At 43.3% G+C, this 13197-nt stretch overlaps 1 protein-coding gene across 2 annotated transcripts in view; it reads right to left on the bottom strand.

Moving 5' to 3' along the window:
* ITGAM (integrin subunit alpha M) overlaps positions 1-13197 on the bottom strand; it is an 87136-nt gene that overhangs the window by 58661 nt on the left and 15278 nt on the right. For both annotated transcript variants that reach the window (XM_010362268.2, XM_010362269.2), the window contains exons 10-12: positions 13111-13184; positions 12803-12932; positions 11767-11909 (exon numbers count right to left, since the gene is read on the bottom strand). In XM_010362268.2, the coding sequence (XP_010360570.1) occupies positions 11767-11909; positions 12803-12932; positions 13111-13184 (347 nt within the window). The remainder of the gene's footprint in view (positions 1-11766; positions 11910-12802; positions 12933-13110; positions 13185-13197) is intronic.

Raw genomic sequence — 13197 nt, 5'->3', positions numbered from 1 at the left:
ATCACATTCTCATCAAAAGCTGAAAAAAATGGAAACTCGAGCCAGCCTAGGAAGGACCCTACCTTGTGCTGCTAACCACCGAGGCTGCTGTTCGTACAACGAAGAAAGGATGGACTCATCACAACCGAGTCAAGAAAGTGCCATCCTCTCCAGAGCTGTGGGCCATAGTCCCAGGGGAAAACCCTACCAAACTAAAGCTAAGAAAAATTTAACTCTTTCATCCATTCTATTACTCTTTCTTCTTTCCTCGCTCTATTGCTCACCATCTAGTTGTTAACATAACCAAGCCAATTTCGCCTCAAACTACTGCAATTAATGCTTGCCTTGTTATACCCCGTAGGGACACGCCAAGTCAAAGACAGCTCTCTACTTCAAAAAAGTACCTCTGTCACTCCTGACTCTCCTCAGACTGGGCATTAGTAAATTAAGACCATTTAATCTGGGGAAATTTTGGTAAAGACTCCAGTGTCAACCAGGAGTCTTGCCCTGCAATGTAGAGCTTTTATGCTGTAGTTGGTCCAAAGTTCTGTGGACCACGAAAGAGCAAGGATGGACTGCCCCAACTGGTTTTTGTAATTTCCTAAAATCATACATTCATTTTTCTAAAGGATCATAGAAATTAAAGACTTAAACTTTGGCAATTAAGACAGGATACCAAGATGCAAATGCCTGGATGGAATCGATCAAATATTCCATTGGCACGTTAAACAAAAGCAATTGTTATGCTTGTGCACATGGCAGGCCAGAGGCCCAGATTGTCCTCTTTCCACTAAGGTGGTCCTCCAGTCGACCAGGCGTGGGCTGCATGGTAGCTTTTTTCCAGGATTCTACAACCTGTAGCAATAAGTCGTGTCGGCCGGGCGCGGTGGCTCAAGCCTGTAATCCCAGCACTTTGGGAGGCCGAGACGGGTGGATCGCGAGGTCAGGAGATCGAGACCATCCTGGCTAACACGGCGAAACCCCGTCTCTACTAAAAAATACAAAAAACTAGCCGGGCGAGTTGGCGGGTGCCTGTAGTCCCAGCTACTTGGGAGGCTGAGGCAGGAGAATGGTGTAAACCCGGGAGGCGGAGCTTGCAGTGAGCTGAGATCCGGCCACTGCACTCCAGCCTGGGCGACAGAGCGAGACTCCGTCTCAAAAAAAAAAAAAAAAAAAAAAAAATAAGTCGTGTCAAGTTCTCTTGGCTATATCCCAAAGTCCAGCACCCTGCGGGTCAGCCCCCGAGGGGCATCCAACTTCCATCCCCCAACACTAAGTTCATTTCGTGTCTCTCACAACAGGGAGGAAACTTAGCTTTCCTTGGAGACCTGAAGGGATGCAGTGAGCTTAAGTATTTTCAAGAGCTTATCAATTAGTCAGCCCTTGTTCATCCCCGAGCAGATGTGTGGTGGTATTGTGGTGGACCTTTACTGGGCACTCTCCCAAATAACTGGAGTGGCACTTGTACCTTAGTCCAATTGTCTATTCCTTTCACCCTGGCATTTCATCAACCAGAGGGAGGAAAAATAAGCCATCATAAAGTGAGAGAAGCCCCTTATGGGTCTTTCGACTCTCACATCTATTTAGACACAATTGGAGTCCCAAGGGGAATACCAGATCAATTTAAAGCTTGAAATCAAATAGCTGCAGGATTTGAGTCAATATTTTGGTGGGTGACAGTTAATAAAAATGTAGATTGGATAAACTACATTTATTACAACTAACAGCAACAAGCTTTTCGTGAGTTAAAACAAAAACTCATGTCAGCCCCAGCCCTGGGGCTACCTGATCTGACAAAACCCTTTACACTCTATGTGTCAGACAGAGAAAAAATGGCAGTTGGAGTTTTAACCCAGACTGTGGGGCCCTGGCCAAGGCCCGTGGCCTATCTCTCAAAACAACTAGACAGGGTTTCCAAAGGCTGGCCCCCAAGTCTAAGGGCCCTGGCAGCAACAGCCCTGTTAGCACAAGAAGCAGATAAAATAACCCTTGGGCAAAACCTGAATATAAAGGCTCCCCTTGCTGTGGTAACTTTGATGAATGCCAAAGGACATCACTGGCTAACAAAGGCTAGATTAACCAAGTACCAAAGCTTGTTATGTGAAAATTCCCACATAACCATTGAAGTCTGCAACACCCTAAACCCCACCACCTTGCTCCCAGTATCAGAGAGCCCAGTTGAACATAACTGTGTAGAGGTATTGGACTCAGTTTATTCCAGTGGGCCCAACCTCCAAGACCATCCTTGAACATCAGTAGACTGTGAGTTGTACGTGGACGGGAGCAGCTTCACCAACTCCTGCAAAGTGATTCTGAAAAAGACGACAAGCCCTGCTCCAGTCACACCCAGAAGCTGACTGGTCCACACATGGCCAAAGCATGAGGAAACTCATCACGGGACTCATTTTCCTTAAAATTTGGACTTGTACAGTAAGGACTTCAAATGACCTTCCTCAGACTGAGCACTGTTCCCAGCGTATACATCAAATCACTGAGGTAGGACAAAAGTTGCTACGGTCCTATTATTTTATGGTTATTATAAGTGTACAGGGACTCTAAAAAGAACTTGCTTGTATAATGCTATTCTATACAAGGTATGTAGCCCAGGAAATGACCAACCTGATGTGTGTTATGACCCATCTGAACCTCCCATGACCACAGTTTTTAAAATGAGATTAAGGACTGAGGACTGATGGGGGCTCATAAATGACACGAGTAAAGTGTTAGCTAAAACAGAAGAAAAAGGGGTGCCCAAACAAGTGACCTTGAAATTTGATTTTGCCTGCACTGTCATTAATAGTAATAAGTTGGGAATAGGATGTGGTTCTCTTAATTAAGAAAGAGGCTATATGGCAGAAAATAAGTATATTTGTCATGAATTAGGACTGTGTGGAAATAAATGTGGATACTGGTCTTGTGTCATTTAGGCTACTTGGATACAAAATTAAAAAGAATCATGTCTACCTTCAGAAAGGGAAAAGTGGTCCTTCCTGTACCAGTAATCAGTGTAACCCTTTATAACTAGTAATAACCAACCCCCTTGATTCTCACTGGAAAAAGGGGGAGCATGTAACCCTAGGAATCTATGGGGCTGGACTGGATTCTTGAGTAAGTATCATTGTTTAAGGAGAAGTTTATAAACACTCTCCTGAGCCAGTATTTCAAACCTTCTATTATGAACTGAATGTGCCAGTACCAGAAATTCCAGGAAAAACAAGAAATTTGTTTTTGCAATTAGCTGGGCATGTAGCCCAGTCTCTCAATATCACTTCATGTTATGTATGTGGAGGAACTGTAATGGGAGATCAATGGCCATGGGAAGCCCGAGAATTAGTACCTAAAGATCCAGTTCCTGACAAATTCCCAGCTCAAAAGAATCACCCTGATAACTTCTGGGTCCTAAAAGCCTCAGTCACTACACAATACTCTATAGCAAGAGTGGGGAAGGACTTCACCCTTCCTGTGGGAAGACTCAGCTGTCTTGGGCAAAAACTGTGTAATAGTATGACAAAAACAGCCACCTAGTGGAGTTCAAACCACACTAAGAAAAACCCATTTAGTAAATTCCTAAAGTTGCAAACCATGTGGACCCACCCGGGGTCCCACTGGGACTGGACAGCCCCCACTGGATTATACAGGGTATGTGGGCATAGAGTTTATACCAAATTACCTGACCAGTGGGCAGCTAATTGTTATTGGCACTATTAAACCATCTTTCTTCCTACTGCCCACAGGAGAACTCCTGAGCTTCCCTGTCTATGCTTCCCATGAAAAGAAAAGCATAGCTATAGGAAATTGGAAAAATAATGAATGGCCCCCCTAATGATACAATATTATGGGCCTGCTACTCAGGCACAAGACAGCTTATGGGGATACCGAACCCCCATTTACATGCTCAACTGAATCATACAATTACAAGCTCTCTTAAGAATAATCACTAATAAGACTGGCAGAGCCTTGACTATTCTGGCCTGGCAAGAAACTCAGATGAGAAATGTTATCTATCAAAATAGATTGGCTCTCGACTACTTGCTAGCAGCTGAAGGAGGGGTCTGTAGGAAATTTAAGCTTACTAATTGCTGTCTACATATAGATGATCAAGGGCAAGTAGTTGAAGACATAGTTAGAAATATGATAAAACTGGCACATGTACCCGTGCAAGTGTGGCATGGATTTGATCCTGGGGCCATGTTTAGAAAATTACTCCCATTGCTAATAAGATTTAAAACTCTTATAATAGGAGTTATAATAGTAATAGAAACCTGCTTACTGCTCCCTTGTTTGCTACCTGTACTTCTTCAAATGATAAAAAGCTTCATCACTACCTTAGTTCACCAAAATGCTTCAGCACAAGTGTACTATATAAATCACTATCGATCTGTCTTGCAAGAAGACATGGGTAGTGAGAATAAAAGTGAGAACTCCCACTATTGAGTGAGAGTCTCAAAGGAGGGGAATAAGGGAGGAGACCACCCCTCATATTGTCTTATGCCCAATTTCTTCCTCCAAAGAAAGAATAAGTAAAAACTAAAAGGCAGAAATGAAATCCACAGGTAGACAGCTCAGCACTGGGTCCTAGGTCTGGTTAAAGTTCGACCCCTGACCTAACCAGTTATGTTATCTATAGATTCCAGACATGGTATGGAAAAGTGTTGTGAAAATCCCTGTCCTGTTCTGTTCCATTTTGATCACTGGTACGTGCAGCCCCCAGTCACGTACCCCCGCTTGCTCAATTGATCACAACCCCCTCACGTGGACCCCCTTAGAGTTGTGAGCCCTTAAAAGGAAGAGAAATTGCTCACTCGGGGAGCTCAGTTTTTGGAGACATGAGTCTTGATGAAGCTCCCAGCTGAATAAAGCCCTTCTTTCTTTAACTCGGTGTTTGAGGGGTTTTGTCTATGGCTTGTCCTGCTACACTAGGATTACAGGCATAAGCCACCATGCCCCGCCTGCAATTTTTTTTTTTTTAAGAACTACAGGAAGAGGAGGTTCCCAGATGGCTGAATAGGAACAGCTCCAGTCTACAGCTGACAGCATGAGCGACGCAGAAGATGAGTGATTTCTGCATTTCCAACTGAGGTACTGGGTTCATCTCATCTCACCGGGGCTTGTCAGACAGTGGGTGCAACCCATGGAGCGTGAGCCAAAGGAAGGGAGGGCATCGCCTCACCCGGGAAGTCCAAGGGGTCAGGGAATTCTCTTTCCTAGCCAAGGGAAGCCATGACAGATGGCATGCAGAAAATCAGGACACTCCCCCAATGGGGAAGTGTCACTATTCCAATGGTCTTAGCAAACAGCACACCAGGAGACTATATCCTGCACCTGGCTCAGAGGGTCCCATGCCCATGGAGCTTCACTCACAGCTAGCACAGCAGTCTGAGATTGAACTGCAAGGTGGCAGTGAGGCTGGGGAAGGGGCGTCTGCCATTGCTGAGGCTTGAGTAGGTAAACAAAGCAGCCTTGGAGCTCGAACTGGGTGGAGCCCACCACAGCTCAAGGAGGCCTGCCTGCTTCTGTAGACTCCACCTCTAAGGGCGGGGCATAGCTGAACAAAAGGCAGCAGAAACTTCTGCAGACTTAAAAGTCCCTGTCTGACAGCTTTGAAGAGAGTAGCGGTTCTCCCAGGATGGAGTTTGAGATCTGAGAATGGACAGACTGCCTCCTCAAGTGGGTCCCTGACCCCTGAGTAGCCTAACTGGGAGGCTCCCAGTAGGGGCCGACTTACACCTCATACGGCTGGGTGCCCCTCTAAGACACAGCTTCCAGAGGAAGGATCAGGGAGCAACATCTGCCATTCTGCAATATTTGCTGCTTCTGCAGCCTCTGCTGGTGAAACCCAGGAAAACAGAGTCTGGAGTGGATCTCCAGCAAACTCCAACAGACCTGCAGCTGAGGGTCCTGACTGTTAGAAGGAAAACTAACAAACAGAAAGGACATCCACACCAAAATCCCATCTGTACGTCACCATCATCAAAGACCAAAGGTAGATAAAACTACAAAGATGGGGAGAAACCAGAGCAGAAAATCTGAAAATTTTAAAAATCATAGTGCCTCTTCTCCTCCAAAGGAACGCAGCTCCTCACCAGCAATGGAACAAAGCTGGACAGAGAACGACTTTGATGAGTTGAGAGAAGAAGCCTTCAGACGATCAGTAATAACAAATTTCTCCGAGCTAAAGGAAGATGTTCAAACCCATCGTAAAGAAGCAAAAACCCTTGAAAAAAGATTAGACGAAAGGCTAACTAGAATAAACAGCATAGAGAAGACCTTACATGACCTGATGGAGCTGAAAGCCTTGGCACAAGAACTACGTGATACATGCACAAGCTTTAGTAGCCGATTCAATCAAGTGGAAGAAAGGGTATCAGTGATTCAAGATCAAATGAATGAAATGAAGTGAGAAGAGAAGTTTAGAGAAAAAAGAGTAAAAAGAAATGAACAAAGCCTCCAAGAAATATGGGACTATGTGAAAAGACCAAATCTACGTCTGATCGGTGTACCTGAAAGTGACGGGGAGAATGGAACCAAGTTGGAAAACACTCTTCAGGATATTACCCAGGAGACCTTCCCCAGCCTAGCAAGGCAGGCCAACATACAAATTCAGGAAATACAGAGAATGCCACAAAGATACTCCTTGAGAAGAGCAACTCCAAGACACATAATTGTCAGATTCACCAAAGTTGAAATGAAGGAAAAAATCTTAAGGGCAGCCAGAGAGAAAGGTTGGGTTACCCACAAAAGGAAGTCCATCAGACTAACAGCGGATCTCTTGGCAGAAACTCTACAAGCCAGAAGAGAGAGGGGGCCAATATTCAGCATTCTTAAAGAAAAGAATTTTCAACCCAGAATTTCATATCCAGCCAAACTAAGCTTCACAAGTGAAGGAGAAATAAAATCCTTTACAGACAAGCAAATGCTGAGAGAGTTTGTCACCACCACGCCTGCCTTACAAGAGCTCCTGAAGGAAGCACTAAACATGGAAAGGAAAAACCAGTACCAGCCACTGCAAAAACACGCCAAATTGTAAAGACCATCGATGCTAGGAAGAAACTGCATCAACTAATGAGCAAAATAACCAGCTAACATCATAATGACAGGATCAAATTCACACATAACAATACTAATCTTAAATGTAAATGGGCTAAATGCTCCAATTAAAGGACACAGACTGGCAAATTGAATAAAGAATCAAGACCCATCAGTGTGTTGTATTCAGGAGACCTATCTCACATGCAGAGACACACATAGGCTCAAAATAAAGGGATGGAGGAAGATCTACCAAGCAAACGGAAAACAAAAAAAAGCAGGGGTTGCAATCCTAGTCTCTGATAAAACAGACTTTAAACCAACAAGGATCAAAAGAGACAAAGAAGACCATCACATAATGGTAAACGGATCAATTCAACAAGAAGAGTTAACTATCCTATATATATATATGCACCCAATACAGGAGCACCCAGATTCATAAAGCAAGTCCTTAGAGACCTACAAAGAGACTTAGACTCCCACACAATAATAATGGGAGACTTTTAACACCCCACTGTCAACATTAGACAGATCAATGAGACAGAAAGTTAACAAGGATATCCAGGAATTGAACTCAGCTCTGCACCAAGCAGACCTAATAGACATCTACAGAACTCTCCACCCCAAATCAACAGAATATACATTCTTCTCAGCACCACATCACACTTATTCCAAAATTGACCACATAGTTGGAAGTAAAGCATTCCTCAGCAAATGTAAAAAAACAGAAATTATAACAAACTGTCTCTCAGACCACAGTGCAATCAAACTAGAACTCAGGATTAAGAAACTCACTCAAAATCGCTCAACTACATGGAAACTGAGCAACCTGCTCCTGAATTACTACTAGATACATAACTAAATGAAGGCAGAAATAAACATGTTCTTTGAAAATGAGAACAAAGACACAACATACCAGAATCTCTGGGACACATTTAAAGCAGTGTGTGGAAGGAAATTTATAGCAATAAATGCCCACAAGAGAAAGCAGGAAAGATCTAAAATTGACATGCTAACATCACAATTAAAAGAACTAGAGAAGCAAGAGCAAACATATTCAAAACCTAGCAAATGGCAAGAAATAACTAAGATCAGAACAGAACTAAAGGAGATAGAGACACAAAAAAACCTTCAAAACATCAATGAACCCAGGAGCTGGTTTTTTGAAAAGATCAACAAAATTGATAGACCACTAGTAAAACCAATAAAGAAGAAAAGAGAGAATAATCAAATAGATGCAATAAAAAATGATAAAGGGGATATTACCACCAACCCCACAGAAATACAAACTACCATCAGAGAATACAATAAACACCTCTATGCAAATAAACTAGAAAATCTGGAAGAAATTGATAAATTCCTGGACACATACACCCTCCCAAGACTAAACCAGAAAGAAGTTGAATCCCTGAATAGACCAATAACAGGCTCTGAAATTGAGGCAATAATTAATAGCCTACCAACCAAAAAAATTCCAGGACCAGATGGATTCACAGCTGAATTCTACCAGAGGTACAAAGAGGAACTGGTTCCATTCCTTCTGAAACTATTCCAATCAATAGAAAAAGAGGGAATCCTCCCTAATTCACTTTTTTTGAGGCCAGCATCATCCTGATACCAAAGCCTGGCAGAGACACACACACACGCAAAAGAGAATTTTAGACCAATATCCCTGAAGAACATCGATGCAAAATTCCTCAATAAATTACTGGCAAACTGAATCCAGCAGCACATCAAAAAGCTTATCCACTATGATCAAGTTGGCTTCATCCCTGGAATGCAAGGCTGGTTCAACATACGAAAATCAATAAACATAATCCACCATATAAACAGAACCAAAGGCAAAAACCACATGATTATATCAATAGATGCAGAAAAGGCCTTCGACAAAATTCAACAGCCCTTCATGCTAAAAACTCTCAATAAACTAGGTATGAATGGGATGTATCTCAAAATAATAACAGCTATTTATGACAAACCTACAGCCAATATCATACTGAATGGGCAAAAACTGGAAGCATTCCCTTTGAAAACTGGCACAAGACAGAGATGCCCTCTCTCACCACTCCTATTCAACATAGTGTTGGAAGTTCTGGCCAGGGCAATCAGGCAGGAGAAAGAAATAAAGGGTATTCAATTAGGAAAAGAGGAAGTCAAATAGTCCCTGTTTGCAGATGACATGATTGTATATTTAGAAAACCCCATCATCTCAGCCCAAAATTTCCTTAAGCTGATAAACAACTTCAGCAAAGTCTCAGGATATAAAATCAATGTCCAAAAATCACAAGCATTCCTATACACCAATAACAGACAAACAGAGAGCCAAATCATGAGTGAACTCCCATTCACAATTGCTTCAAAGAGAATAAAATACCTAGGAATCCAACTTACAAGGGATGTGAAGGACCTCTTCAAGGAGAACTACAAACCACAGCTCAACAAAATAAAAGAGGACACAAACAAATGGAAGAACATTCCATGCTCATGAATAGGAAGAATCAATATTGTGAAAATGACCATACTGCCCAAGGTAATTTATAGATTCAATGCCATCCTCATTAAGCTACCAATGACTTTCTTCACAGAATTGGAAAAAACTACTTTAAAGTTCATATGGAACCAAAAAAGAGCCTGCATTGCCAAGACAATCCTCAGCCAAAAGAACAAAGCTGGAGGCATCATGCTACCTGACTTCAAACTATACTATAAGGCTACAATAACCAAAACAGCATGGTACTGGTACCAAAACAGAGATATAGACCATGGAACAGAACAGAGCCCTCAGAAATAATACCACACATCTACAACCATCTGATCTTTGACAAACCTGACAAAAACAAGCAATGGGGAAAGATTCCCTATTTAATAAATGGTGCTGGGAAAACTTGCTAGCCATATGTGGAAAGCCAAAACTGGACCCCTTCCTTACACCTTATACAAAAATTAATTCAAGATGGATTAAAGACTTAAATGTTAGACCTAAAACCATAAAAACCCTAGAAGGAAACCTAGGCAATACCATTTAGGACACAGGCATGGGCAAAGAATTCATGACTAAAACACCAAAAACAATGGCAACAAAAGCCAAAATTGACAAATGGGATCTAATTAAGCTAAAGAGCTTCTGCACAGCAAAAGAAACTATCATCAGAGTGAACAGGCAACCTACAGAATGGGAGAAAACTTTTACAATCTACCCATCTGACAAAGGGCTAATATCCAGAATCTACAAAGAACTTAAACAAATTCAGAAGAAAAAAATCAAACAACCCCACCAAAAAGTGAGCAAAGGATATGAACAGACACTTCTCAAAAGAAGACATTTATGCAACCAATAGACACATGAAAAAATGCTCATTATCACTGGCCATCAGAGAAATGCAAATCAAAACCACAATGAGATACTGTCTCACACCAGTTAGAATGGCAATCATTAAAAAGTCAAGAAACAACAGGTGCTGGAGAGGATGTGGAGAAATAGGAATGCTTTTACACTGTTGGTGGGACTGTAAACTAGTTCAACCATTGTGGAAAACAGTGTGGCGATTCCTAAAGGATCTAGAACTAAAAATACCATTTGACCCAGCCATCCCATTACTGGGTATATACCCAAAGGATTATAAATCATGCTGCTATAAAGACACATGCACACATATGTTTATTGTGGTGCTATTCACAATAGCAAAGACTTGGAACCAACCCAAATGTCCATCAGTGATAGACTGGATTAAGAAAACATGGCACATATAAACCATGGAATACTATGCAGCCATAAAAAAGGATGGTTCATGTCCTTTGTAGGGACATGGATGAAGCTGGAAACCATCATTATGAGCAAACTATTACAAGGACAGAAAACCAAACACCACATTCCCTTTGAAAACTGGCACAAGTGTTCTTATTCATAGGTGGGAATTGAACAATGAGAACACTTGGATACAGGGTGGGGAACATCACACACCGGGGCCTGTCGTGGGGTGGGGAGACTGGGGAGGGATAGCATTAGGAGATATACCTAACGTAAATGACAAGTTAATGGGTGCAGCACACCAACATGGCACATGTATACATATGTAACAAACCTGCACGTTGTGCACAGGTACCCTAGAACTTAAAGTATAATTTAAAAAATAAAATAAAAAACTATAGGCATCATATCATGGGTGCAGTCCTATTTCAGGAATTTGCAAGAATGATTTTGACTACAGAGTTTTGCCTCACTCACCAGTTCTCACATAATATGTGACCATGCTGCTTTTGCAGGGGTGATATTCAAAATAATGAACATCTGGGGCTGCACAGATACTGAGCAGGGGCATAGCTGGAGCAGATCCTAGAGGGTCTGTGAAGTGTTCTTCCTGACCTCATAGTTGCTGGATCATGGGGAAGCCCACAGAGACTGGGGAAGCACCAGAGTGCATGGGTGAGGGAGAATCCACCATTCATCAATGAATACGTAATTAGTTCAATATTTTATTAACTAACAGGGCTATCCTGGTTATATATGGGTGGAATACCAGCTCTGAGTACAGGAAGACCCATAGAGAGCTCTGTACAGGCAAGCATTGTTATTTATCGTTGTTAAAAAGCTGAAGACACAGCTTTCTCAAATGCTAAGCTGATCCCACAATTTCCCAGCTCACAGCCTCCAAAGGCTCCTTTACAAGAGGGCCATGCACGTCATCTGAATGCCCCTCCTGGAATCTCTAAGCCCCCAGGGCGCTTCTGTTTGCACATTCATGCTCCACAAACCACACTCACCTGGGTGCCCTTGACATTGGCGTTGGACTCCCACATGCCAGTGTTCTGCCTGAACATTGCCACCAGGCCGACGTGCTGATATCGAGGTGCCCCCAGAACCAGGTTTTGCACCCGGTTCCGCAAGATGACGGTGGCAGCATAACCTGAAGGTGGGGGTCTGAGAAGTGAAGTGCATTCCCTGACCCCTCATCCACCATGCAGACCCACTCCTTGAGTAGGCACTGGGGCAGCCCCATGCTCGCTGTGTTGGGGTAACTGATCCCTACACTATATTTCTCTTTATGAACATAATTACAATTCAATTTAGAAGTTTCTGGCCGGATGAGATGGCTCACACCTGTAATCCCAGCATTTTGGGAGTCTGAGGTAGGCGGATCACCTGAGGTCAGGAGTTCCAGACCAGCCTGGCCAACATGGTGAAACCCGGTCTCTACTAAAAATACAAAAAAAGGCCGGGCACAGTGGCTCACACCTGTAATTCCAGCACTTTGGGAGGCCAAAGCAGGTGGATCACCTGAGGTTGGGAGTTTGCAACCAGGCTGACCAACATGGAGAAATTCCGTCTCTACTGAAAATACAAAATTAGCCAGGCATGGTGGCACATGCCTGTAATTCCAGCTACTCAGGAGGCTGAGGCAGGAGAATCGCTTGAACCTGGGAGGCGGAGGTTGTGGTGAGCCAAGATCGTGCCATTGCACTCCAGCCTGGGCAACAAGAGCGAAACCACATCTCAAAAAAAAAAAAAAATTAGCCAGGGGTGGTGGTGCATTCTTGTAACACCAGCTACTCAGGAGGCTGAGGTAGGAGAATCGCTTGAGCCCGGGAGGCAGAGGTTGTAGTGAGCCAAGATTGTGCCATTGCACTACAGCCTGGGCGACAAGAAAGAAACTCCACCTCGAAAACAAACAAACAAAAAATTGAAGTTTCTGTCTTTAAAGCTATCCCAAGAACCTATGAAAGACCCAGACATCTATGCTAGTTGACTTATGCCAAATCCTGACCCCTTCTTAGAGCAACCCTTGCCCTCCCCACTTACCCAAGTAAGCATCATTCATGTCTGAATCCACTCTGGTCATGTTGATGAAGGTGCTTTTCTCCTTTGATGTATATAGAAAGGCTCCACCAGCCCAGTCATAGCTCCCTACAGTGCTCAGCAAGGGGCCGTTCTGGGAAAGGGGTAGAACAGGGTTGATGAGGAAGGAAGAAGGGACCACCGCTGCCCCTCACAGAGCTACCTCCCAAGTACCTATCACAGAGAAGAGTCCCCAAACCCCTGCATCTCTCCTATCTCTTCTTTTTGCTACCCCCTGCCCCACCCCCGCAATTTAATGAAGGGCCACTTACAGAGGTGATGGCAGCACTGAAGCCTTCCTGAGACATCTCATGCTCAAAGGAGCTGGTACTTCCTGTCTGAGTACCTGTGAAGAGGAG

The sequence above is a fragment of the Rhinopithecus roxellana genome, chromosome 20, assembly GCF_007565055.1.
Source record: "Rhinopithecus roxellana isolate Shanxi Qingling chromosome 20, ASM756505v1, whole genome shotgun sequence".
NCBI lineage: Eukaryota > Metazoa > Chordata > Mammalia > Primates > Cercopithecidae > Rhinopithecus > Rhinopithecus roxellana.
Note: the sequence above shows the minus strand (reverse complement) of the source record. Positions and strands in the feature narration are given on the sequence as shown.